The 27,853-nt window shown below is 44.8% G+C and overlaps 1 protein-coding gene across 1 annotated transcript in view; it reads right to left on the bottom strand.

Annotated features, from left to right (window-relative positions):
* Positions 1 to 27,853, bottom strand: part of XYLT1 (xylosyltransferase 1) — a 368,112-nt gene that overhangs the window by 15,253 nt on the left and 325,006 nt on the right. Inside the window, exons 7-11 of the mRNA XM_054454615.2 lie at positions 23,217 to 23,433; positions 20,444 to 20,620; positions 16,750 to 17,012; positions 10,031 to 10,226; positions 63 to 396 (exon numbers count right to left, since the gene is read on the bottom strand). Of these exons, the coding sequence (XP_054310590.2) occupies positions 63 to 396; positions 10,031 to 10,226; positions 16,750 to 17,012; positions 20,444 to 20,620; positions 23,217 to 23,433 (1,187 nt within the window). The remainder of the gene's footprint in view (positions 1 to 62; positions 397 to 10,030; positions 10,227 to 16,749; positions 17,013 to 20,443; positions 20,621 to 23,216; positions 23,434 to 27,853) is intronic.

Raw genomic sequence — 27,853 nt, 5'->3', positions numbered from 1 at the left:
AAAGACCCTCAAGGTCCCCAGGGAAGGAGTATTTCTCCCACAGAGACACTGGGAGTACTCACCCGGTTTGATGGGCTGCCTGTTGGAGAAGGTCAGAGGCGCAACGAGGAATTTGGTCTCTGCAACTGGCACCCAGTGGTGGAGAATTTTCACTGTCCAGACCCCAGGCCTCAGGGGCAAGTTCAAAGGGGGCTTGTAGTGTGTGAATTCGGCAGTGGACTCAATCAGGATGTCATAGGTGGCTGCGATGACGTTGACGGGATCCACCCAAATGACGGTCACAGTCACGTTGGGTCCCTTCCCCCACTTCTGCATACCCACCGGCTCATCCATGGGCCCCAGGAGACCCCCAAAGTTGCGGAACAGCCGCTCCTTGGCATCCCAGTCAGTGCCGACCTGAAATGGGAGTGAATTCTGAACTAGGGTGCTAGGTCTCAGAAAGGCCTAGGATCCCCTTTGTTAACTTTCATATACCCATTTTACAGATGAAGAAACTGAGGCTCCAACTAAGTCACCTGCAGAAGGTTGCACAGCTTATAAGCAGAAGATCTGGGATCTGGACTCAGTCTGAAGGATCACAAGGCCTGTGGTCCTTTTATTAAACCACCGGGCCTCCTGTGCCTGGTGTATGGCGTGTGCTTTGAAAAGAAAACCACACATGAGCTGAATGAGTGAATGAATGAATGAATGAATGAATGAATGCCTTGCTTGCAGGCCATTCCACAGAAACATACACCCTGCCACTCAACAGGTACAGCTGATTTCCACTTCCATCCTTGGTTTTCCAAATCACACACCTCCACTTGGTGCAATGGTTCTGAACAAGAATAGAGGTCATGTTTTCACAGCTGCTGTATCATAAGCTAGAGACCCTCAGCATTGCCTGTCGTCTACAGGGGTTCAAATAGGATTCCTAGGAAGAGACAGCTTTGGCTTTCCCAAGGCACCTAGATCTGGACCGTAAGCATGAGAGTCATCTTGCGATCCTTCCTTCCTGCCAGCCAGCTTGGGGGTGTGTGTGGCTGTGACCCACAGCAATCCTCTCTGGGCTTCCCTCCTTCCACTTGTGCCACCTGCAATTTCTTCTGTATCCTGTAGTCAGGCCTTGTAAAATGTTCTCTTACTGCTGACCCCAGGCTTCTTAGTGCACTCAGAGTCTGAGCTCACCCCATCCTCCAACTCCATGACCCCCTCCCCGTCTTTCTCCAGGATGCCTTGTTTTAGCCACCTCAATCAAGGCAGGCTCATTCCCAGCTCAGCTTTCCTGCACCATCTGCCCTGTGTGGAATACTCCTTTCTTGCACAGCCAGCCCCTTATGTCTAAAGCTGCCTCACAGAGTCTTTACCTGACCACCCCACACCCCAAATTTCAAATGGACCTTCAGTCAATCTGTGTCATTCCCTACTGCTTTATTTTCTTCCTACCAGTGGTGATAAGCACTATCTCAGAGTTGTCTGTTGATGTATTTATTCCTTATCTCCTCCAGCTGTAATATAAGCTCTGTGTGAACGAGGGCTTTACCTGGCTGGTTCTCTGCTCTTTCTTGGTGCCTACTACCATGCTTAGTACACAGCAGGTGCTCAAGTAATGTTTGTTGAATGAACAGGTGAATGGCTTGACCAAAAACTGAATGAACTAGGGAGATTCCTGACAATGAGCTTGTTGCTATTTCAAATCAAATTAAATTAGGGGTCATCTAATTTGAAAAATCTCCCCCAGGTGGGTTAATTTAGTGGTTTTTTTTTTTTTTTTTTTTTTTTTTTTTGAGGACACAGCATGTGGGCATGTTGGGGCAAATAACGGGTACAGTATGAGGCTTGCACTGCCTCTGTTGTCTTCCCATAATTAGCATCTGTAGTGTGTGTGTGCACGAAGGTCGAGTGTGGATACACATACCTACATTCTGAGATTTCCTATGTGCAGGGGAAATAGGAGCTGATCTAGTTTCTCATTGTTCTTGCAAGAGGTACTATGTCAGTCCATTCTTTTACCCAGGGTACAGAGCTCCACTGCTAATATTTGCTGAGGGATTACAGTGTGCCAGGCAGATGTGTCCATTCATTTGATACTCCCAAATCCATAAAGGGGAGACCCTTGTCATTATCTTTACTTTACAGATGTGGAAACTGAGTCTCAGAGAAGTGAGATAACTCGCTATGGTCAGAGGGGGCAGAGCCAGCATGGGAACCCATGAAGTCCAACCCCAGAGACTGCATTCTCATCCACTATGCTACATATTGCCTCCCATTCATGAATTCATTCACTCTCTCTGTCATTCATTCACCCAACACATATAAACCAAATCCCTACTGCCTACCAGGGGTGGCTGCCATCCGTGTACACTCACTGGCACGTGTCTTGCTTTCAGTTTTCATCAGGCCACAGACTAAAGATTAGGACTAAGAAAGCATCCTGAGAGTAACAGAGGTAGTTACCGCTCTGACGTTCCTGCGGGGGCTGCCGTCCCTCCTAGACTTATGAAATCTTGGTATTTTTCTACTACCCTGTGGATCAGCAGGGACCAGTGCCTTCTGGGACCCACCAGTGCCTAGCATAGTGCCTGGAACACAGTAGGAATTAAAAGGATACTATTTATTGAAGGAATAAATGAATGATCAACAGGATTCAGTTCAGGCTTCAAGGTCTTGGAGATTTTTCTAAAGAAACCCAATTTCTATTTTCCTGCTTACAACCCCTTTCAGCAACTCTTGGTTTCTAAGTCCAGTTGCTCACCTGTCCTGGAGACCTTTCTGGTCTGGCTCTGGCTTCACCCCTGTCATCTCTATCCCTCTCCCTCCCTTCCACTCACTCCTTGCTCCAGGCCACCCTGGGTTACTCCCAGCACCTCATCCTGATGGGCTCTCTGTTTCCTCTTGATCTTCTGGCCATGATCTACCTGTTCTCTGGACCAGTCTACCTTTCCCCACATCCTCCTGGCCAGCTCAAATTCATCATCTAGATTTTGGCTCAGGCATCACCTCTACTCATAAGTCTTTAGAGGCACCACTGAGGTATGTCTCTAAGCATTTGATCATCATAGCTTTTCTCCTGACCCCCACAGTACTGCATCTTTTAATTTACAGGTCTCTCTCTCCAGCTCTAGACTGTCAACTCCAAGAGGGCAGGGACTGTATCTAGCTTGCTCACCAATATGTCTCTAGTGTCTGAAACAGTGCTGAGCATAGAGTAGGTGCTCAATATATCTCTATTTCTAGATCTCTATAGAGATATATTGAGCACCTATTGTCTATTGATCGATCGATGATCAATCTGTATAGATCATCTACTTATGTGTGTTTATCATCTATCTCTATCAATCTGTCTCATTAATCTGTCAACTCTATTGTATCCATCAATCATCTATCCATCTGTTTACCTGTTAATCTATCCACCCATCTATCTGTCTGTTAATCAATCTATCTATGTATCACCTATCTATCAATCTATCTTGAACACATATTGAATGAGTAGGGGCTGAACACATGGACCTCCCTCCATGCACTAGTTTCCAACAGATACTAATAAAACAGATGAGTGGCCACAAAACTACTTTAGCGTCATATTTAAGGAAGGGATTTTTCATCAGTTAGGGGAAGATGGGAACCCTCCAGAACACTGCCCTTGGATCCTCCAAAGAAATGGATAAACACTTCCCTGAAATCTGAGTTTTAAAACCAAGATAACCTGGGCAGGAGAGTTCTGGAGCAGCTGACAAACAACCTGGATCTTGTTTCTCAACCGAGGAGCGTGAAGGGTGAGGGGTGGGGCAGCCTGAGCTAGAGCCCTGCTGCTGTCACATCCTCCAAGACCTTCTCAAGGGGCCTCAATGTGGAAGTCCACCACTATCCACTGCAGAATGGTCAATTACCCAAATTCAAATACATATTCAAATTCAAGCTTAACATACTGCTCCCTGGCTTCCAACCAACCAATGGCTTTCCATTGCATTTATTTATTATTTCTGAGTTTATAATGTGTGTGTATATGTATATATTTCAATAGGTTTTTGGGGAACAGGTGGTGTTTGCTTACATGAATAAGTTCTTTAGTAGTGACTTCTGAGATTTTGGTGCACCTATCACCTGGAAAGTATACACTGCACCCCATGTGTAGTCTTTTATCCCCTAACCCTTGCCCCTGAGTCCCCAAACCCACTGTATCATTCTTAAGCCTTTGTTGCCTCATAGCTTAGCTCTCACTTACGAGTGAGAACATACGATGTTTGGTTTTCCATTCCTGAATTACTTCACCTAGAATAATGGTCTCCAATTCCATCCAGGTTGCTGCAAATACCATTATTTTGTTCCTTTTTATGGCTGAGTAGTATTCCATGGGGTATATATATATATATGCACACACACACACAATTTACTCACTCATTGATGGGCATTTGGGCTGCTTCCATATTTTTTGCAATTGTGAATTGTGCTGCTATAAACATGTGTGTGCAAGAATCTTTTCTGCATAATGACTGATTTTTCTCTGGTAGATAGCCCATAGTGGAACTGCTGGATCAAATGGTAGAACTACTTGTAGTTCTTTAAGGAATCTCCACATTGTTTTCCATAGTGGTTGTCCTAGTTTACAGTCCCACCAACAGCATAAAAGTGTTCCCTTTTCACTGCATCCATGCCAACATCTATTATTTTTTGGTTATGGCCATTCTTGCAGGAGTAAGGTGGTATTGCAATGTGGTTTTGATTTGCATTTCCCTGATCGGTAGTGATGTTGAGCATTTTTTCATATGTTCGTTGGCCATTTATATATCTTCTTTTGAGAATGGTCTATTCATGGCCTTAGCCCACGTTTTGATGGGATTGTTTTTTCTTGCTGATTTGAGTTCCTTGTAGATTCTAGTTATTAGTCCTTTGTTGGATCTATAGATTGCAAAGGTTTTCTCCCACTGTCTGGCTTGTCTGTTTACTCTGCTGATTATTTCTTTTGCCTTGCAGAAACTTTTAAAATTAAGTCCTATTTATCTTTGTTTTGTTGCATTTGCTTTTGGGTTCTTGGTCATTAAGTCTTTGCCTAAGCCAGTGTCTAGAAGGGTTTTTCCAGTTTTATCTTCTAGAATTTTTATGGTTTCATGTCTTAAAGTTTTTGATCCATCCTGAGTTGATTTTTGTATAAGGTGAGAGATGAGGATTCAGTTTCATTCTTCTACACGTGGCTTACCAATTATTTCTGCACCATTTGTTGAATAGGGTGTTATTTTCCCACTTTGTTTTTGTGTGCCTTGTCGAAGATCAGTAAGTATTTGGCTTTATTTCTGGGTTCTCTATTCTGTTCCATTGTTCTACATGCCTGTTTTTATACCAGTACCATGCTGTTCTGGTGACTGTGGCCTTATAGTATACTTTAAGGTTGGGTAATGCAATGCCTCCAGATTTGTTCTTTTTGCTTAGTCTTGCTTTCGCTATGCAGGCTGTTTTTCAGTTCCATATGAATTTTAGGATTGCTTTTTCTAGTTCTGGGAAGAATGATGGTGGTATTTTGATGGGAATTGCATTGAATTTGTAGATTGCTTTTGGCAATATGGCCATGGTCACAATATGGATTCTACCCATCCATGAGCATGGGATGTATTTCCATTTGTTTGTGTCATCTATGACTTCTTGCAGCAGTGTTTTGCAGTTTTCCTTGTAGAGGTCTTTCACCTCTCCTTGGTGGGTTTGGGTTTGTTCTTGTTTCTCTAGTTCATTAAGGTGTGGCCTTAGATTGTCTGTTTGGGCTCTTTCAGACTTTCTGATGTGGGCATTTAATGCTATGAACTTTGCACTTACCACTGGCTTTGCTGTATCCCAGAAGTGTTGAATTCAGGAGCACGTTATTTAGTTTCCATGTATTTGCATGATTTTGGGGGTTCCTTTTAGAGTTAATTTCCAATTTTATTCCACTGTGGTCTGAGAGAGTACTTGCTGTAATTTTGATTTTCTTAAAATTGTTGAGACTTGTTTTGTGGCCTATCTTGGAGCATGTTCCGTGTGCTGATGAATAGCATGTATATTCTGCAGTCGTTGGGTAAAATGTTCTGTAAGTATCTGTTAAGTCCATTTGTTGTAGGGTATAGCATAAGTCCATTGTTTCTTTACTGACTTTCTGTCTTGATGAAATGTGCCAATATTACTGTGTTGTGGTCCATCTCATTTCTTAGGTCTAGTAGTATTGTTTTGGGAGCCCCAGTGTTAATGCATATATATTTAGATTGTCGTGTATTCCTGTTGGACTAGTCCTTTTATCATTATATAATGTCCCTCTTTGTCTTTTTTAATTGCTGTTGCTTTAAAGTTTTGTTTTGTCTGGTAAGAATAGCTATTCCTGCTCACTTTTGGTGTCCATTTGCATGGAGTATTTTTTTCACCTTTTTACCTTAAGTTCATGTGAGTCCTTAGGTGCCAGGCAAGTCTCTTGAAGACAGCAGACACTTGGTTGGTGAATCTTATCTATTCCGCATCTTTTAAGTGAAGCTTTTAGGCCATTTACATTCAACATTAGTATTGAGATGTGAGGTACTATTCTATTCATCATGCTATTTGTTGCCTGAATACCTTGGTTTGTTTCATTGTGTTGTTTTGCAGGACCTGTGAGATTTATGCTTTAAAGAGATTCTATTTTGGTTTATTTTGAGGATTTGTTTCAAGATTTACAGCTCCTTTTAGCAGTTCTTGTAGTGCTGGCTTGGTAGTGGTGAATTATCTTAGCATTTTTCTGAAAAAACTGTATCTTTCATTTATGAAGCTTAGTTTCACTGGATACATGATGCGTGGCTGGTAATTGTTTTGTTTAAGGAGGCTTTAAAGACAGGACCCTTCTGGCTTGTAGGGTTTCTGCTGTGAGAAATCAGCTGTTGATCTGATGGGTTTTCCTTTACAGGTTACCTGATGCTTTTGCCTCTTAAGGTTATTTCCTTTGTCTTGACTTTAGATAACTTGATGACTATGTGCCTAGGCATGATCTTTTTGCAATGAATTTCCCAGGTGTTCTTTGAACTTCTTGTATTTAGATGTCTAGATCTCTAGCAAGGCTGGGGAAGTTTTCCTCAATTATTCCCTCATTATTCAAACTTTTAGATTTCTCTTCTTCCTCAGGAACACCAATTATTCTTAAGTTTGGTTGTTTAACATACTCCCAAACTTCTTGAAGGGTTTGTTCATTTTTTTTAAATTCTTTTTTGTGTTTGTTGGAGTGGGTTAATTTGAAAGCCTTGTCTTCAAGTTCTGAAGTTCTTTCTTTTACTCATTTGATTCGATTGCTGAGACTTTCCAGTGCATTTTGCAATTTTGTAAGTGTGTCCTTCATTTTCAGAAGTTGCGATTGTGTTCTATTTAGGTTATATTTCACTGGAGATTTTTCCATTCATATCCTATATCATTTTTTTAAATTGGACTTCACCTTTCTCTGGTGCCCCTTAATTGGCTTAATAGTCGAACTTCTTAATTGTTTTTCTGGTAATTCAGAGATTTCTTCTTGATTTGAATCCATTGCTGGTGAGCTAGTGTGATCTTTTGGGGATGTTAAAGCAAGCCGATTCACAGTTTCTTGGCTGTCCCATGGCGCCTGCAGGGGCAATCCACCTCCTTCAAAGGCTCTATGGATTCTCTTGGCTTTCCTGGCACGTTTCTGCAGTAGTTCTTGGAGCAAAAGTTCATGATGTGGGGCTCCATATGCTGCTCTCTGTCCATCCGAGTGGAAGCTGCAAGTTTGTCCTGCCTCCTATCTGCCATTTTCCCTCTGTCTTTCCATTGCATTTAAAATACAACCTGAACATCTTTCCAGGGCCTGCAAGACTACTCCCTGAGGCCTCTTTCCTACCAGTTTCCTTCTCACTCGCTGCACCCAGTACTTTGGTCTCACTGCAACTCGAGTACTCCTAGCTCATTCTCGGTGCCTCAGGGCCTTTGTATATGCTCTTCTCTCTGCTCAGAATGCTCCAGATCTCCCCAGGACTGGCTCTTTTACAGGCTTTAGCTCTGCAGTGATGTTCTTAGGAAAGCCTTCCTAGATGAGTCGTTCTATCGAAGGTTGTCCCCATCAATGTCCTAAGTCCCAAGTCCCCAGCAATCACATGAATGAAGTTTTCTCTAGAATACCTGTCATTAGCTGAGCTGTTTTTGTTTATCTATTTGCTCACTCATTGGCTGGCTGCCTCATTGGAATGCAATTCCATGACCACAGGGGCCTGGTGTGTCTGGTTCACCACAATCCCTCCTGAACCTGGCACACCATAGGCACTCAGTGACCACTTGCAGAAAGAATGAGCATCTTTTATTTCCAAGTCTACAGCATGAGATTCCCATAGATTGGAGAAATGTATCTGAGCTGTTCAGCCACCTGCTGTGAGCCAGGCACTATACAAGGCCCTGGGATAGTGCTAACACCAGGGAGATCCTAAATAGCCCACAGAGTGGTCCTGTAGTTCTTCCTTGCCTTTCTGTTCACTTGCCATTAAAATTAAGACTTTAGAAAAAATTCAAAATACAAGTTAGGGCTCTCTGCATCACATGCTGTTATTTTTGCCGGTGATTTCGATGGTTCTCACTCCAAGGGTACCAGACCTGTGTAGTGAGGAACCCCCCTCCCAAAGCACTAGCCATGGAGGGGCCAACATCATTTGTCACTGCCAGAAGTACCCAGTCGCCCAACAGCAGGCTGATAAACAGGGAGAGCCCAGACACCAGGCATTCATCTCTTTAATGGGACATTAATGTTGTCAATTGGCTGCTCAGGCCCCTAGCACAGAATCCAACTGGGGCAGTATCTAATTGCCCCCTGACACCAGTAATTTATGGAGTGGGCTCCCTTGCCTGCTCACATCCAGCAAATCCACTGGGAGTCTTAATTGAAAACAGTGGCTTAACAAGAAACTCTCACTGGTGCCTGTTTGTCATGGGGATACATACATTCGTTAGGCAGGGCCACAGAAGCTAGAGAAGGACTGTTAAGGAAAATATAAGCAGGTGGGACTCCCCCTCTCCCCAACATACTCTTAGCCCCTCAAGATGTACCACAGTCTACCAGCAGACTCTTGGTCCTTAATCCAGCAGTCAGAACCATTGGGACAAATCACCTCTTTAGCACTTAGGGATGTGAGGAAGGCAGAAACCAGGTGCTGCAGTTCTGTGTGAACAACATGCACCAGGCTTGATCATGCTTCCCCTTCCCTCCTGCACCACGACCCAAGTACACTCACTCATCCATTCAGAAGTCTTACTCAGCATCTACAAAGACTACATACTCTCTGTGTGCTGGGGATACCGCAGTGAAGAGGGAGACACAGTTCCAGTTCTCTTGTGAACAGTCAATGAGTTCACAAGCAACAAGATAGTTTTAGATAGTAAATGCTAAGAAAAAGTATTAAAATAGGGAAGGATTGGGTGAAGAATGTAGCTATTGCAGCAGCTTAAGTTGGTGGCCGGGGAAGGTTTCTCTGAAGGTGTATCATTTGGATTTAGATCAGAATGATCAAAAACAAAGCTAGCTATGTGACCCATCTGTCCATCCATCCTTCCTTCAATCCATCATTCATCTACTCATCTAATCATATATTCAATGATTGATCTGGTACTTCCCTTGAGCGAATCCAGGTGTGGTAAAAACTGTGGAGACAAAACCACAACTAAGCATAGGATTTGTGGCCAAAGAGATCTAGGTTGAATTTTGAGCTCTCCCACTTCCTAGCAATCCAGACAATCTTTGGATCTCTATAAGCCTCAGTTCTCCATTCTGTAAAATGGGACTAATATTACTGACATTGGTTTAGGAGTCATCACTGGAAAAATTCAGAGGAGCAGAAATTCTACCCTAAAAAATACATCCGTGTTCCAGTTGGTTTGATCTTCCCCTGTTTAAGATGCTGGTGCCAGTGACTGGGGCCGGAGAACCTTCTCCAGGCACAGGGTTAGCTTATCTTTAAGGCTCTCTAAGTCCTCTTCTCCTCCATCTCCAACTAGAAGTGTCAGATAGTGGAGTAGAATCTGGCTGAGGGAACTGCGAAAATACAATGAAATGTGACAAGACCTGGCCTCTTACCTCGGAAAACTGAAGCCTCCCAAAGTCGCTGGGTGGGCTTGCGATCTTGAAGACTTTTTTCGGCATCACCCAGGTCTCCAGAGTCTCTAGTTTGCTCACGGCCAGATTGGTAGCATGATGCTTGATCAGAAAGCCCTGGAAGCGGTCGGCAAGGAAGTAGAGGTGCACAGATGCTGGGTGGCCCATTGGGTAGTACCTGAAAACACAGGCGCTCATGTGTTAGGGCCCAAGATGTGTAGGATCACAGTGAGGCTCCCCACCCACCAAGCTAGTTTTGTTCCTAAAGCAGTCCCCATTGTGCACAATGCCTACTATTTTCCTTGCGTCTGTCTGAAAGCTGCTCCCTGTGTATCTGTGATCTCAATGACTATGAATACTTTTTTCTTTTGCTGATTATAAATGAAAAACATGCTGACTGTAGGAAAGTACAACAAAGAAAGTAAAATGACTACTTTCCATGCCTCTTCCCATACATAATGTCAATTCACAGATATTGAGTCCTCTGGTGCTTGGTACCGGGCAGTGAAAATGGTGTGTGAACACTGTCATATTGATGGATTTCCCTTCGGCCTTATTTCCTATGCTTCTATTTGCATAAATACTACATAGTTGGCATCTATCTATCCTAGCTATTATTCTGTCTTCGTTGTATAGTATTTCCTGAGGATTATCACATCTTTGAAAAGTCTCTGAAGACATGATTTTGTATGTGTTGATGCTCGGTGTTTCATCATAGTTAATACCAGATTTTATAAAGCAAGTTCCCTAGCATTGGATGATAACTCTAATTTTTTGCTTCTCTAAACAATGCTGCATTCAACATCTTTGAGCAAAACCTTTCATTTGTCTCTCTCTCTGTTTCAATCTCTGAGGCTCTTCGTGTCTGCAGCTTAACTGTTTCAGAAGTACTGATTTATTCTCTCACAGTCCTTACCACTCACACTGGTTATCATCTTTAACCATGATTGCCAATCTGAGATAAACACACATGCACATACATGCAAAAGTGGCTTGTTGTTTTAAAATGCATGTCTTTGATCCACAAAAGCTTGCTGGCTCAAAGGGGCAGGGAAGCGAAGCAGAGATGTCCGGAGAAAAGGGGGAAGCAGACGGCAAAAGAGGAGTACCTCAGAGGAGCCCAGCTTGGTATATTTCCTACTTGTCAGATAAAAAGCTGCCGCTTCTGCAATGTGTAAATTGCACAGCATTAAGAAGGCGCTTGTGGGTCCTTCATAACAGCATTTCACAAATCATTGTCCCTGCTCAGCTAAACGCAGCCTTCCCTCTGGTCCTGATCTGGAGTTTTAAGTCTTTATGTCCAATTATAACAGTTAGGGAAGCTGCCTTCCTGTGTTCACACATCTCCTGAAATCATTGCCTTGTTACTGGGATGCCTTCCAGGGAGCATAGAAGAAAAAAAACAAACTTGAACAGTCTTCAGATGGTTTGTTGGGCATTCACAGTTCATGCAAACCTGTTTTAAATCTGGACTTTGGGAGTGGAAAGTCCAGCGACTGTGCTGTCATTCTACTACTGCAGCAACATCTAGGCAGGGCTATCACATAAAACCTCCTACGATGACAGAAATATTTTATTTATTTATTTTTGAGGCAGAGTCTCACTCTGTTGCCCAGGCTGGAGTGCAGTTATGTGATCTTGGCTCACTGCAACCTCCGCCTCCTGGGTTCAAGCGATTCTCCTGACTCAGCCTCCTGAGTAGCTGGGATTACAGGCATCAGCCACCACACCCGGCTTTTTGTATTTTTAGTAGAGACGGGGTTTCACCATGTTGGCCAGGCTGGTCTCAAACTCCTGACCTCAAGTGATCCACCCGCCTCGGCCTCCCAAAGTGCTGGGATTACAGGTGTCAGCCACTGTGCCAGGCCAATAGCTTTTTATTTCCATAAGATTTTGGGGAACAGGTGGTGTTTGGTGACATGAGTAAGTTCTTTAGCGATGATTTGTGAGATTTTGGGGCAGCCATCTCCCAACCCACTAGCAAAGTGTGACTGCTCAGCACTTGAAATATGGCCAATGTGACTGAGGAACTGAATTTTAAATTGTATTTAGTTTTAGTTAATTTACACTGAAGTAGCCACTTGTGGCTACCGTACTGGACAGCAAAGATACAGTCATGAAAGAGCCAGTGGTCACCGGCATTTATGTCCCAAATCTCCCATCTCCTGTATCTTATGCTCTCTTCCATGTGACTTTGCAAGTTTCCTTGTACCTGGGAGGCAGAACCTATTTTTCTACCTCTGGAATCTTCTTTGGACAACAGAAAGTGGTAGAAGGGCTGTCATGTCAGTTCTGAGCCAGGGCCTCAAGATGCCTTGCACATTTCTGTTTGCTTTCTTGCTCTTTTGAGGTCAGCATGAGAGCATGCCTGGGCTAGCTTGCTGGAGAAGGAGACATTTGAAACAGCAGAGCTACCCCAGTTTGTCCCAGCTGAAGCCATCCTAGGCTCAGGCAACTATTCCCAGCTGAGGACCACAGAGCCACCTCCCGACTTGCAGCTGGCTGCAGATAGGGGAGCAAGGTTTTCCCATACTGGGAAAACCGTCCAGCTGATCTGCAAACTTGAGCATTACATAAATGCATATTGTTTCAAAACACTGATATGGGAGTTGTTTGTTACACAGTGTTATCGTGACAATAGACAAAGCACTGCCAGTGTGTGTTCTGTGAGGTGGGTGAAGCAGGAGAATTTGCTGTCATGGGAGTCAAAGGAAGAGAGTGTTTCCAGAAAGCAGCAGTCAAAAAAATTTAGAAGTCAATCTTTGATTACTCGCCTCCCTTCTTCACCTTCTTTATATTTTTTGAGATGGAGTCTCACTCTGTCGCCCAGGCTAGAGTGCAGTGTCGTGAAATCGGCTCACTGCAACCTCTGCCTCCTGGGTTCAAGCAATTCTCCCTGACTCAGCCTCCCGAGTAGCTGGGATTACAGGTGTCAGCCATCACACCTGGCCTCTTCCATCCTCTCTTCTCCTTATACACTGCCAGAATCTGGTCAAAGCCACCATCCTTTTATACCTGGGCCTCTGCAGGAGCTTCCTTAACTGTCACCCTCTCTTACTTTTGCCCACTATAACCTGTTCCCATAATAGCCACGTCCATCGTCCTGCACTTAAATGCCACAAACACTTTGCTTCATGTTTTCAATGAAATCCAAACTCCTTACCTGGTCCACAAAGCCCTGCCGCTTTCTCTAGCCTCCTTTTGTTTCCTGCTACCCTAATCCACCACTTCCTTCCTCATTGCTGCCTCTGACTTGTCACTCTCACGTGACTTTATCTTCATTTTTTGCACAGCATTTACCCTTATTGATCGTATATTCTGGTTTACTTGTGCTTAGGTAATGTCTGTCTTCACACTAGAATGGGAGGGCTTTGAGTTCACAGGCCTGGTCTGCCTGGATCAAGGCTGAATTCTCCGTGCCTAACACACACCCTGACACACAATAGCTGCTCAATCAGTACTTATCGAAGGAGTGAAAATTCTAAAAGGATTTTCTCTTGAACCTCGTGCTTTTAAGTTACATCTACAGTCCCTGTAATCAAGGAGTAAGCACAAAGCCCTCTGATGCCTCCTCCTGACTGTATTTCGTGTCCAAGTAATGAAAACTGTTAAGGTCTCAAAACAGAAAAATAATCAAGATGCCGCACAATCATCTATGGGAATGCAACTGAAGTATTCGTTTGGCCCAAAGGTGTTTTTCTTTCTTATTTAAATACGATGAGCACTAAAAAAAATTAGATTTGGTTGGCAACTCCATCTACATTCCCATGGAATGTACTGGGGTTCAACTCCATGGACCTCCAGGTTCCCATGGTCAGCCCACCCTGCAGGGGGCACACTGAGTGATTCTAGTGCTTCATGTCTGCCCTGGAGGGCATTTGGGGACCTGTAATAAAATGCTGACATCCTTATTTCTGGATGATAGATTACAAGCAAACTTTATTCTTATTCTCTCAACCTGCCATTTCAGAAACTTCTGCAACGCACATGTGTTAGTTTATAATGAGAAAAAAAAATCAATAAACATTATTTAATGAAAGGTTGTATTATAGACTGGAAAGTCACAATTTGCCTAAAATACCCAGATAAAACGAGACTGTTAAAGTTTTCACTTGCTGTTTCCCCTCATGCCCCGGGGCTAGGAATCCATTCTCTTCTGCCTTTTGGGATAAGGGTCTTTTGTCCTGATTTATTTTCAGGCTCCTATTCATAAATACATCGGCTTTGCCTACAGCAAGGCACCACGGTTCCATTACAATAAAAAACGAGGTGGATACCAGAGGATTCCTGGCTTGAGGCAACGTGATGGTTCACTTCATTCCAAAATGGGTACTAGGAGAAACTTTCAACAACCCTGGATAAATTGGGCGTGTCTTTTGGAATTTCCTGTAAGATCATTTACCTTATACATTCTAGGAAGCCTGCGACTGTAATTATTATGGAATGACATTTGCCTTCTAAGTGTCAGGCACTGCACTGTCTACTGGGGATACATGCAGGGATTCTGCTTCCAGACTAGCAGTGCGGGGAGAGACCCTATCTGGTGACCTTGACCCAAGATACTGCACATGCTGAAAGTGAAGTCCCTGAACTACTTTCAGCTTGGGAGATGGTGGGTGTGGGGTGAGCTATCTATCTTAATAAGTGTCATAGAGGAGGTGGTCCTTGGATGGCTTTGTTGACTTGAGAAGGGGTGGCTGTGCAGTGGGAGGCAGTGAGCAAAGAAAAGCACACGGAGAGAACAAGGAATTGTTACCATCACACACAGTAGGTTCACTGTTGGTTGCATCATAATGGCAACTGGCAACTAAGATACCAGCAATGATCTGAAACTGAGCAGTTAGTACATAAAACACTGTTAAAATGGGAATAACAGGGCTGGGCGCAATGGCTCATGCCTGTAATCTCAGCACTTAAGGAGGCCGAGGCGGGCGGATCACCTGAGGTCAGGAGTTCGAGACCAGCCTGGCCAACCTGGTGAAATCCTGTCTCTACTAAAAATACAAAAATTAGCTGGGTGTGCTATGTGTCTATAGTCTCAGCTACTCAGGAGGCTGAGGCAGGAGAATCGCTTGAACCTGGGAGGTGCAAGTTGCAGAGATTACACCACTGCACTCCAGCTTGGGCGACAGAGTAAGACTCTGTCTCAAAAAAACACTGTATAACTCATCAGGTAAATTTTGATGATTAAACTTCACAACACCTTATGATACAAAGATGATGAGTATTACTCTTCTCATTTCACAGATGAGGAGACTGAAGCTCAGAGAGATGAATGACTTGCCCAAGGTCAATAGCTTGTAAGCAGAGTTTGGGTTCCTAACCCACACTGGTCTCCCTTTAAACTAAATCAGAAACTTTATGGAGAGAGAAGCCGAGGGACGTGAGGAGGTGATGGGACAGTGTCACAGCCCTGCAGAAACCTTGCTGGCCAGGGATGAGACACCAGGTGAGAAACCTGCCTGTGTTTTCAGAGAGTTAGTGAACAATCTTCTTCCCCCGAGCCCCGTCACATACTGATGCTATGTTGTTAAACAAATAAGAAAAAGGAGGAGAGTGATTACAGGCACTTCTGGGAATCTATCCTAAGGAAATAATCAGAAAAGAGAATGGAAAAAAGGGCTTTCTGAGAAAATATATTCATCAGAACATTATTTACAATGGCGCATTACTGACAATGGCAACAGTGAAGGGCCAGATTAAGCAAACTCTGGAACTTCTGCTCAATGGGATACTAGAGGCATTAAAAGGAATCATTATCATTGCGGAAGCTACTGAGCAGCGTGGAGAAATGGGTGCTAACAGTATAATGCCAAGGGAAGAAAGCAGGATACCCAATTCTTGTTGCAATTATGTAAATATCCAAAATGCATATTGCTTCAGAACAAAAGAAAGGGTACACAACGTGAAAGCATTGGCTGGCTTAGGGAAAGAGATGAGAGGAGAAGGGATTATGTTGAAATATTTTCCTACCTCCCCCTCTTCTTTCCACATCTTCTAGAACACTCTTTCCTGAAGTGTCGGCAGTTAGTGGTAGGTGAGACAATTGTAAGGGGTGGTTGAGAAGTTTCAATAGTAGTTCTGCCTATTAATTTTCTTTGTGATATTTTTAGGTGTGATGACATTATGGTGAATGTTTTTAAAAGAGTTATTTTTCAGAGATACATTATTAAAATATTGATGGCTGAAATGATAGGATGTCTGGGATTGACTTCAAACTGATCTGGGAGGAGGCGGAAGGTGGGTGAAGATGAAAATGAAACAAGATCAGCCCCGAGTTGGAAACTGCCGGGGCTGGGTGATGGGAACATGGGGTTCCACTGTTCTATGTTGTACATCTTTGACATTTTCTATCAAAAAAAGTTTTGTACCTTCCACTTAAGACAAATGCTACATATGATATGGTGACATAAAGCTTCCTTCTAAAGTATATATATGTAGCATGAAGAATTGTAAAATCATTGGGTACATAGGATATCTGGTATCTGAGAAAGTAAAGCACAAAGTGTGGCAATGGCTTGGACTGGAAATGCCACGCACGCTAGGAGAGTGGCGTTAGATGAGTTTTGGGCAAAGGAAGACAGAAAGCATAGGGTGGCGTTGCATTGCAGATCCCTAAAGAGGAGGAAGGGCCCCCACTCTGCACCCTGAGCCTCCTCCTGCTTCTCGGCTCCCCTCTCTGCATCCCATATAGGGCTCACCGGCAGCTGTTCTCCCCATCTGTGTGCAGGGACGTCTCGGCCCGTCGAAGACCCAGACGGGCAAAGGAGTGGTACAAGGTGAGTGTCACGTCACTCAGGCTGTGGATGCCATCAGGCTCATCGTAGACATTCTCCCAGTAGGAGCGCAGGCCCGGGGTACCTGCAGGGTAGTTCCCGTACAGGTAATAGTCCAGCTGCCCAATGATTTCCTGATTCACCACGGCTTCAAACTTGCGGGCAAAGAAGGTAGGCCGGGCTGTCTGCTGTACTCATGGGATTAAAAATAGAAAAGCCACATCAGCGAGTGCTGGGGGTGGGGGGAACCTAAGGGCATATCCTGTGGTTAGAAGCAAAGCTCTGCTGGACCCAAATTAGCTCCGATACTTTTTGCACATCTGTGTTCTCAGTTTCAACATCTGTAAAATGGGTTATAATAAGCGTGTGAGGAGGACTAAATGAGTTAATCTGTGCAGAACATCTAAAGCAATGATAGGCACTTAGTAAGCATCATTTAGGTAGAGGTCACAGGCTAGTAATCTAGGGCAAATACAGCCTGCAGATGTATTTTAGCTAGCCATATATAAAACATGAAAGAGTTCACAGAAATTCTTTTGGCTTCTCTTTAAATAGCAATAGATCTGGCAACCCCAGGCCCACTCTCCATATGGTAACAACTGGTTAAAGCTGAAGGGTAGTGGCTGTTCCTTTAGACAGCACCTAGGTTCTTCTGCTCACTGCAGTCTCCACCACGCCCTATTGCCTCTTTGGTATTTCAGTCAACTTGCAGACTCACAAGGGATCAGAATCTCTGGGACTTTGAAAAACTCAGATTTCAGGCCAGGCATGCACCTGTAGTCCCAGCTACTCAGGAGGCTGAGACAGAAGAATCACTTGAACCTAGGAGGTGGAGGTTGCAGTGAGCCAAGACTGTGCCACTGCACTCCAGCCTGGGTGACAGAACAAGACTGTCTCAAAGAAAAAGGACCTACTGAGTCAATAGCTCTGGAGTGTAGCTAAGAAAAAAAAAAAAAAAAATTCCCAGGTGATTATGATTCAGTGTTTCAGGACCACTGATATCAACCAAACTCTCAGGGAAACAGGCCCAGAGATGGTAAGGGATTTAGCTGAGAACACACAGCAAGTCACTATCAGAGATGGGATGAAGAGTCAGGGTCGAGGGTTAAAGAAATACTAAGCACCTGTAATCTACCAGGTTTCATACTTTATATTCAGTAAAAGGCCAGACAGTAAATATTTAAAATAGCTTTGAAACCTTCAACTTTGCTTTTATAGCATAAAAGCAGCCACAGACAAGAGACTAAATAAATAGGTATGGCTGTGTTCCAACAAAACTTCATTTACAGAAGCAGGCAGTGGGCTGACTTTGGCCCCCAGGGCTAGAGTTTGCTGACCCCTTGTGTAGGGCTGCGGAGACAAATAAAACACAGGCCTCTCCCTTGAGGAGCTTATTATTGTCTAGTGTTATTATTGACCTAAATTTGGGTCCAGCACTGTTTTCATGGTGGTAGATTAATAGCAGCAACAACTACTGACCACACACAATATGCAGGGCAATGGACTTGTGTCATTACCTCTAATTTTCCCTGTAAGGCAGGGAATTGGCAAGGCAGGTATTATGATTCCCATTTTACAGATGAGAAAACTGAGCTCAGAGAGGCAAAGCGATCTGTACAGACTCACACCATTGTAAGATTTGAAGCCCAAATGCATGACTCCAAAATCCAAGCTCTTTCTACTGTATCACTCCAGGACTGAGGCAACTGAGTAAACTGGGAAGCCCCCTGATCGTAAGTACCCTTGGTGTTATTCTAAACATCTCATTGCCAATCTGCTTCAGGAAACCTCTCTGTGGTGGGGAGCACAGCTTGGTTCCTTTCATAGTAGCACTGTAGAGAGTTAGACCACCTGAATGCAAATCCTCATTTGGCTACTGTCTAGCTGTGCAGGTCAAGTCACTCGAACTCTCTGGGCCTCAGCATCCTTAAAATGGGTTACTAGCATAGTGTCTAGCACACAGTGTAGGCTGCTATTTGATTATTATCACTAGCCCCTTGTTACCCGGAACCCATCTAGGGCCAGAACAAACTCCTTTCTCTGCCTGTGATTCTGACCATAGCTGGATCTTCTAACAGGGCACGTTACTATATTTATTATTCTTTCTCTCCAAGTTCTTCGTGCAAGAACTCTGAGTTCCTTACAGGCAGCAGTGTCTTGACTCTAGATCTTGGGGGATATTCTTAATCTCTGCTTGCTGTGAGCACATAAGGCAGTCTTTAGCAGAGGCTACAATGTCCCCAGGATGCCGGGCTAGGATACAAATGCTGGCGCCTGGGGGAGTGCGGGGCTCTGGGAATCAGCACGTGGAGGTTTTGTGCTCTAAGTGATGAAGATTCTCTGCGGTTAGGGCAGTGAGGGACGGGTCCTCTCCAAACATGGGAATTCATTGAATAGGTCAAACATTCCCCTGCAACCCTCTCCTTTCTGCAGGGAAGATGTGGATTTAAGCAGCTCCCTGTCTGCTAGCTTAAGGTGGCTGGAGCTGCTGGGTGGGAACCTTGAGGGGAATACGAATGACAGAAAACCTGCAATGTACTCTGCACTCATATGGGCACAAAACCAGGAAGGCAGCAGGGACTGCTGGAAAAAACCCCACTTGGAACACCCCTCCATGCCTTAGTTTCCTTACCTGAACAATAAAAGTGATGTCTGCCCCAGTAAAGCCAATGCCCACACAGCCCAGCACAGAGGAGATCAAACACAAACAGCATCCCGCTCACACAGCAAGGGCATCTTGGCTGGGTTATGAGCCTGGCACTGTGTCCCTGCCTTCCTGGGTTAGTGGTTTGGGAAGTAGCATACCATCTCTACACGGTGGCTCCAGTGACCTCAGAGTGATTCGCTTAACCATTTAGTGGCATTCATATTTGTGCTCTCTGCTGCTAGGTGTGGGGAGGGGTGGAGGAAGAAGCCACCATGCACCATGCTGGCTTGGAGGGAGCGGAGCAGGAAGGGGTGCCCATCTTGGGGCCAAGCACTCTCAGGGCTCATGGTAAGTGAATGAGCATTCCCCACCCTCCTGCTCTGCCCTTCCCCAGAACTGTAAATTGTTAGGCTGCTCCTCAGAAAAGTGCAATTCATTAAAAATACAAATTTGTCGATATCACTGATGAGGAGTTCTCAACCAGAGGTGCTGCTAAGCATCCTACCCACACACGGGACAGCATGTCCCAACAGAGAATCATCCAGCCACAATGGCAAGAGTTCTGAGGTTGAAAAGCTCTGCCCTAGATATACTTGAAAGCATATTCCTGGGTACAAATTTAAATATTTTGGGCGGTTCTGATGAAAAGGGAATAAAGAGAAGATGATATGAGTATGGCCTTTGGAAAGTTTTTTTTTTTTAACCTTTCTGTGCCTCAGTTTTCATATCCCTAAAATGGAATAATAATGAAAGGTCATTTGTTTTTGGGTTAATGAGTCAACGTGGTTAGAACAGCCCTGAAGTAAGTGCTCAATAAACACTGGCTATTGTTGATGTTGTTAACTATTATTATCAACAGCCAGGTTTGGGCGCCATGTGATAAGAAGACCTGCAGGTCTGGCCTTGGATTTCTGCAGAGGTTTGTTGGGAAGGCATCACTGAGGAGGCTGGCAGGCCATGAGAAAGTCTCACCTGGAAGCGGTGGAAGTCCTGCGGCTTGAAGTCGTTGGGGGAGCAGCCGCACCAGTCCACAATGTGCTTGTACTGGCACTTGCAGCCCAGCTTGCGATTCCAGTTGGTGATGCGCAGGTTGTTGTCCACCATGGTATCGCAGTGGGGGCTGTTCTCCAGGACCGTATGGAAGAAGGACTGCAGGGGAGAGAGGGGCCCAGCCTGAGGCCTCTCCCAGCCTCCCACAGATGGACTGGGGTGGGAAACAGTGAACCCTTGCTCTGAGTTCATGTAAGAACTGGTTGTTTAAAAGAATGTGGCATCTCATCAGAAGCCGGGCAGCTTCCTGTACAGCTTGCAGAACCACAAGCCAAATAAACCTCTTTTCTTTATAAATTACCAAGCCTCAGATATTCCTTCATAGCAATGCAAAAATGTATAACACAACTACCCGACTGTCAAGGGACTCTTATGTTCTCTGCATGCATTTGAGGTCAGCTGCCCATGTGGTCCAACTCAGAGTGCAGGTGGATGCTCTGTGAAATCAAAGGGATTCAAGTCTGACTGGTGCGGTGGAATTTCACCCCTGGGGTAGGGAGACCAGATTGATGGTTGCATTAGACCCAGGGCTTCCTGCATAGCAGGACGGCAACATAGGGAAAGGAGTGGGTGGGGCTGCTTGCTGTCCACGGTACTGAACCAGGTGCCATATTTTCTCCCTAATCCCAGGATTCTTGGCCATCCGCTTTAAGGGATCTGAGAAAGAGGCCATGTTGGATCTGAAAAGAAAAACTAGAGGAGAAACAATCAATCACTGGAGTACTTGAGAGACTACCAGAGAGTGAGAGTGAGAGAAATATTTCTATAATAGACAGTCCCAGGCAAATATATTTCCTCCCTGTTCTCTCTCCCTAAAGGAAGCTGTTGGGGAATCTGTGTCTGCCCGTTACAAGTTTATGGGCACAGCCTTCTGATTTCTTCTAAACCAGTCCTCTTGAAGTGGTCTGGGAGAAGGAAGGGAAGGCAGAGATGCAGGAGGTGGGACTGAACAGCGACCCTGGAGTGTATGTGCTTGTGTGTGCTGGGGCCAGGGAGGGGCAGAGAAAGCACACACACGGAGCTTTGGTCACCAGTATCGTGGTGGGCATCTTGATTAAAAATAGCCAAACTCCCAAACAATGTCTTCTAAATGGATGGGTGGGTAAATGAGGCTCCACCCACCACCCCCTGCTGACCTTCCTGTGACACTAAATGACATGCCCATGAACCTGGATTTTAAGCTTGAATTGCCTACAAGCCCAGGGAGGCATCCATTCTCCATCAAGCAGTGGTAAAATGTACCCAATTACCGATTGCTCTGTGTCCTTTCATAATGATACAGAAATTCCCTGCAATATAATGGATGAGGAGGTTATCAGAATTGAGAGAAGAGGTGATTTTTGCTGAAATAGGATTAAAAGCTGATAACTTAACATGTGTGCAGAATAGTAAAACCTGGCCCAGTGATGACAAGCTCATCATCCCTCTGGGTGATGGGGGCAGTCAGCCCTCCCCGGAGCTTGGCACTGCCCCACACACAGGCGAGAGATGTGCTGGGTGTGTGGCCTGCAGAAACACACATAGCCTACGTGGTCCAGGGAAGGAACAAGGGACCATTCATGAGAAATGCCATAGGCTCAATAGAAATGGAACCAGCTCTGCACTTTTCTCAAGCTGGATTGAAAATGAGGATGCAATCAACCTGGAGGTCAGGAAGATGAATCTGGAATCCCTCAACCCAGCTCTGACCGGCAGGCAGCTAAGGGAATGTCTGTCAGTGACAGTCCTTCAGAACTGGATCCCCTCCCCAGTTCTAGATGGGGCTGGGACTGTTTTAGAATATTCTGGATTAATGGAGTATGACTTATGAAACCAACACCCTTTTCTTCAGGGAATAACAGAGCAATGTTCAACATGAGAAGAGGCATGCTTGGTGTAAAAAGGTGGCCATTACATGACTGGTCACTGTGAAGGATGTGTCAAAAGTTGATGTGGCGGCTGGGCATGGTGGCTCATGCCTGCAATCCCAGCACTTTGGGAGGCTGAGGCAGGAGGACCACTTGAGGCCAGGAGTTCAAGACCAGCCTGGCCAACATGACAAAACCCCATCTCTACTAAAAATACAAAAATTAGCTGGGTGTGGTGGTGGGCGCCTATAATCCCAGCTACTCAGGAGGCTGAGGCAGCAGAATTGCTTGAACTCTGGAGGGGGAGGTTGCAGTGAGCAGAGATTGTGCCACTGCACTCCAGCCTGGATGACAGAGGAAGACTGTCTCAAAAAAAAAAAAAAAAAAAAGTTGTTATGGGTGTGTCCTGAAAGGGTCAGCATATACAGTTGTGCAGGTTACGCACTACATACCTTTTAGGGGTGCCATCAGCATTGTGGATATCAGAAGGGTTTTTTAAATAACAGTTTTCTGGAAAATAGCTGTAAGATTCTTGTTCTAACAAAATCTGTGTATCGTGGTTTTTATGACCAATGAAAGCCAAGTGTCTTGAGGAAGAGCTGCCTTTTCTATTTTGCACAAAGACACTGTGTAGACTGCTGGTGGTAGCACCGTGTGTCTACTCCATGCAGCCTCTGTGCAGACTGGAGGGAGACCAGGCATCCTGCTAAGACAGCAAGGATGTCTGGATGTGTAGAGGACAATGTAGGTGGACCCAGAATCTCTTTGCCAAAAATTCAGCATCTGCTTTGCCACAAAGGCTAGAACAAGCCACTACCTTTCTTGGGAAAATTTTCCCAGATACTCACCTCGGCAGGAAGCAGGGTGTAGGAGTAGAACTGTTTCATCTTGGTCACCAGATCGTCTGTGGAGAAGGTCACATACTCTACAAACCTCCGGTTCAGCAGGAACCAGTCCGAACCGCCATCCACGGCGATGCCCTCTGGGATCCGCCGATCTCCCAGGCGCCACATGTGAGCGTCGCACTCCAGGAAGAGCCGATCCAGGCCCTGCTTCCGAATGAACCTGGGAGAGAGAAAGCTGCCCTTAGCCCAGAGGTGTCCTGAAAGGCAGAACTTCAGCCAGAGTCCAAACAAAACAACACAATCATAGTGGTGATGGCAATTATTGAGTGCATGCTGTGTGCCAGGTACTGCCCCAGGGCTCTGCATGGAGTTTATCACTTGATCCCCACACGTGAGGCACATTACTGTATCTACCCCTATGATGCAGGTACTATTTGACCCCCAATTTCCATATGAGGGCACTGAGGCTTAGAGAGCCCAGGGGACTTACCCAGCACAGTCAGATGTCAGTGATCATCTGCTACAGCTACTCCTCCTCTAGAGAACTTGGCAACAACCTCCTTATGCCATAGAGGCCTTGGCAGTTTAGTGAATGCCGAATAGTGTCTTCAATGCATACAACACAATATACAGGGTTATGAAACAGTGAAAAATAAAATAAAAACCCACCAAAGTTCTGATATATAGTAATGCCTGTGCTTCTTGACTCACACATTATATACAGGATTACAACATCTTTAAAATTTTTACTTTTTGAGACAGGGTCATGTTCCGTTGCCTAGGCTGGAGAGCACTGGTGTAATCCTAGCTCCCCTCAGCCTCAAACTTCTGGGCTCACGTGACCCTCCTGCCTCAGGCTCCCGAGCAGCTAGGACTACAGGCATGCATGACCATGTCTCACTGATTTTGAAAATTATTTTTGTAGAGATGGGATCTCACTATGTTGCCTAGACTGATCTTGAACTTCTGGCTTCAGGCTCCCAAAGCACTGGGATTACAGGCATGCACCACCATGTCTGGCTGCTGCTTAAATTTTTTGTAGAGACAGGGTCTCACAATGTTGCTTAGGCTGGCGTAAAACTCCTGGCCTCAAGCAGTCCTCCCACCTTGGCCTCTCAAAGTGCTGGGATTATAGGTGTGAGCCACTGCATGTGGCCTGGATTACAAAATACATTTTTTTAAAACACTGAATGTATGCTAATACATGTGTTTCTTTATTAATACATTAAATAACAAGATATCATGGCAGGTCTATTAAGTCCTGTAATTTTTTTTTTTTTTTTTGAGACAGGGTCTCACTCTATAGCTCAGGCTGGAGTGCAGTGGCGTGATCTTGGCTCACAGCAACCTCCGCTTCCTGGGTTCAAGTGATTCTCCTGCCTCAGCCTCCTGAGTAGCTGGGATTACAGGCACACACTACCTTGCCCAGCTAATTTTTTTTTTTTTTTTTGGTATTTTTAGTAGAGATGGGGTTTCACCATGTTGGCCAGGCTGGCCTTGAACTCCTGACCTCAGGTGATCCGCCCACCTTGGCCTCACAGAGTGCTGGGATTACAGGTGTGAGCCATTGTGCCTGGCCTAACTCCTGAAATTTTGAAGTAGTGGTGAGCATAAATGATATTTAGAGGTATCTGCACCAACTATAATGCAATAGGAAAATAGATGATTCCTACTGGTGACTGAGTCAGTTACAGCTAATACTACTGTGATTTGTTACCTACATTTAGCTAGATTTCAGTTGGAATTCCATTAAAAAAGATATCATTTTCTTCTCATCCAAAATCACGAACCTCCCCTGAATTTTTCCCATGAACCCTAGATTAATAACTCCTACTCTAGTAACTATATACGTATAATCATCTTGTTTAGAATTTTGCAAGGCAGGCTGGGCAGAGTTGGCATTTCCTATTTTGTAGATGCAGAAACCAAAGCTGTTCAGGTCCCAGAGCTGGTGACGCAGGCGTTTGGGAGGGTGGACAGAGCTAGAACCAAGCCTTTTGGACCAAACGCTCAGTCCATTAGCAATTAACATTCATTGCACACATAACCATCATTGCCATTACCATCATCACCATTTTCATTATCATCACTGTCACCGCCACCATCATCATCATCTCCATCTTCATTATCAGCACCACTGTCACCATTTTCACATATCATGTGCCAGGTACTGTGCTGGCCCATGGTGGAGGTCAAGGAAAAGTAAGGACGATCTCTGCTCCTAAGGAGCTAGTTATCTAGATGGGAGCTTACAGTCTAGAGTTGAACTCAGGGATCTTTCTGCTCCTTCAGCCTGCTGGCCCTTACACATGACCAGGACTCTGGATTTTTCAAGCCCTTATAAATAACTCTATTGTATGAATGCTTCTCCACACCACCACAGTTTCCTTACACATGTGCCTTCAGTCATGGACTCTGTATGTGCTGGGAATGACTGACTTCTTCCTCTCCCCTTCAGTGTTCCCTGAGTGAACTTCAATTCATCGATCAGATTGCAGACCAAAAGCTACTCTCCCAGTCCTTACAGTCTTACAACACTGTAATTTCTTCCACCATCATTGCCATTACCATCATCACAATTTTCATTATCACCACTGTCATCACCCCCATCGCCATCATCACCACCATCATCACCAATTTCAGTATCACCACCATCTTCATCCCCATTATCACTACCACCATCACCATAGCAACGAAAACATGAGCATTATCATCCCAAGGGCTTTATATGGATTATCTACTTTAATTCTCATGAAAACCCCAGAGACAGTACTTTTATTCACCCATTTTTACATGTGTATGAACTCAGCAACTTGCCATAGCACATTTCTGTGATTCTGTGATTACTGTCTACCCTTTCCAGTAGACTACAAGCTTCATGTGAGCTAGGGTGGTTCTTGTTTTTGCTCATCACTCTGTGCCTGGCACATAGTAAGTGGTTAGTGAGTATTCACAGAATGGATAGACACTGAATCCATCAATAGGCAAATAGATGTCCAGCACCTACCACAACCCCAGCCTTGTGGTGGGTACAGTGAAAGACAGGAAACACTATAAACAGCAGGCTTTATCTTCTAGGAACTCATAGTCTGACTGGGCAAATATGATACAGGCACATGTAACCCTAGGTTAAATGAGTTTCAAGGAACTTCTGGAAAAATGGGGACTAGAGCAAGGCTGAAAAGCCAGCATGCTGTGGACTTGGTTGGTGGTCAGGGATGGCGTCATGGATGAGGCAGGGCCCGAGTCAGGCTGGGAGAGGTGAAGGGAGGAAAGAAAATGGACATTCTAGACAGAAAACAGACTCATCAGAGATCTGGAGAGCAGACCAGTTTGGCTTAATTGGGAGACTGCTCTGGGCAGATGACACAGATTGAAAAGGTCATGCGTTTTTAATAAAGATGACATCCACACAGTGTAAAATAACAAGAGACCAAGAAATGATTTTATGATCAAGGGGATCTAAGTGTCTCAAGGAAGAGCTGCCTTTTCTATTTTCCACAAAGGCACTGTGTGGATTGCTACAGGCAGCACCGAGTGCCTACTCCATGCAGGCTCCATGCAGACTGGAGGGGGACCAGGGGCTCTGCTATAACAGCAGTGGTTTAAAATTAAGCATTTAAGGTGTACAGTTTAGTGGAATTAGTTCATTAACAATGTTGTCCAACTGTCACCTCTGCCTAGCTTCAAAACATTTCATCAGCCCCCAAAAGAAAACCCCATACACGTTACGCAGCCACTCCCCATTCATGCTAGCCCCTGATAACCATCAGTCTGTCTTCTGCCTCTATGGGTTTACCAATTCTAGATATTTCATATAAAGGCAGTCATACAATACATGGCCTTTTGTGTCTGCATCTTTTGCTTGGCATAATGTTTTCCAGGTTCATCCATGCTGCAGCAGGTATCGGTGCTCCATGCCTTGTTTTTGCCTGCTCAGCATCCATTTATGATTTTTCTGGGAACCACCTTTTGCTTTACTTTGGACTCATCCTTAAGTCTCAGTTTAGTTGGGTTTGTATCCTCACCCTAGCACCAGGGGTGGGAACATGACCCAGGATGGATCAGAGCATCCCATCTGTCTGGCCTCCATAATCAGTTCTGGGATGGGCCAGCAATGCAAGCCGGGTCTGAGACTAGGTCTTGGATTGTTGCTGGAGTTACTGAGAAGGAGGGGCTTTTTTGTGAGATTTCTGGCAGGGAGGATGTGAGCCTAGGGCTGCTGGTAGCCATCTTATCACCATGAATACAGAGGTTGTCTGACAATGGAGCAAACTGGAAATAGGAGACAGAAAGACACAGTGCCAAGGGCTTGATGGGTTCAGTTGAGATTCTGGGTCTCACTGTGCCTGACCCTCTCCCAGACTTGTGTGTTATGTGCTTAAGGCATTTTTGAGATGAGATTCCTCACTTGCGTTTGAAAAAGTCCTAATACATGCCTGAATGATTTCAACTTCATCACAATCATGATGTGTGGGAAGGTTCTTAGGCTCCAGACAGGGCAGGTAGCCAGGGCTGTGGCACAAAAATGCCTCCTCTTCCACTGAGCCAGTCTGCTTAGAGTTCTAGAGCTGTCTGCATTTCTGCAACAGACCTCATTACTCTGTCTTCAGACTGGAGTTACCTGTCTCCTTGCAGGT

Source organism: Pongo pygmaeus, chromosome 18 (genome assembly GCF_028885625.2).
Source record: "Pongo pygmaeus isolate AG05252 chromosome 18, NHGRI_mPonPyg2-v2.0_pri, whole genome shotgun sequence".
Lineage (NCBI taxonomy): Eukaryota > Metazoa > Chordata > Mammalia > Primates > Hominidae > Pongo > Pongo pygmaeus.
This window is presented reverse-complemented; position numbering and strand designations above follow the sequence as displayed.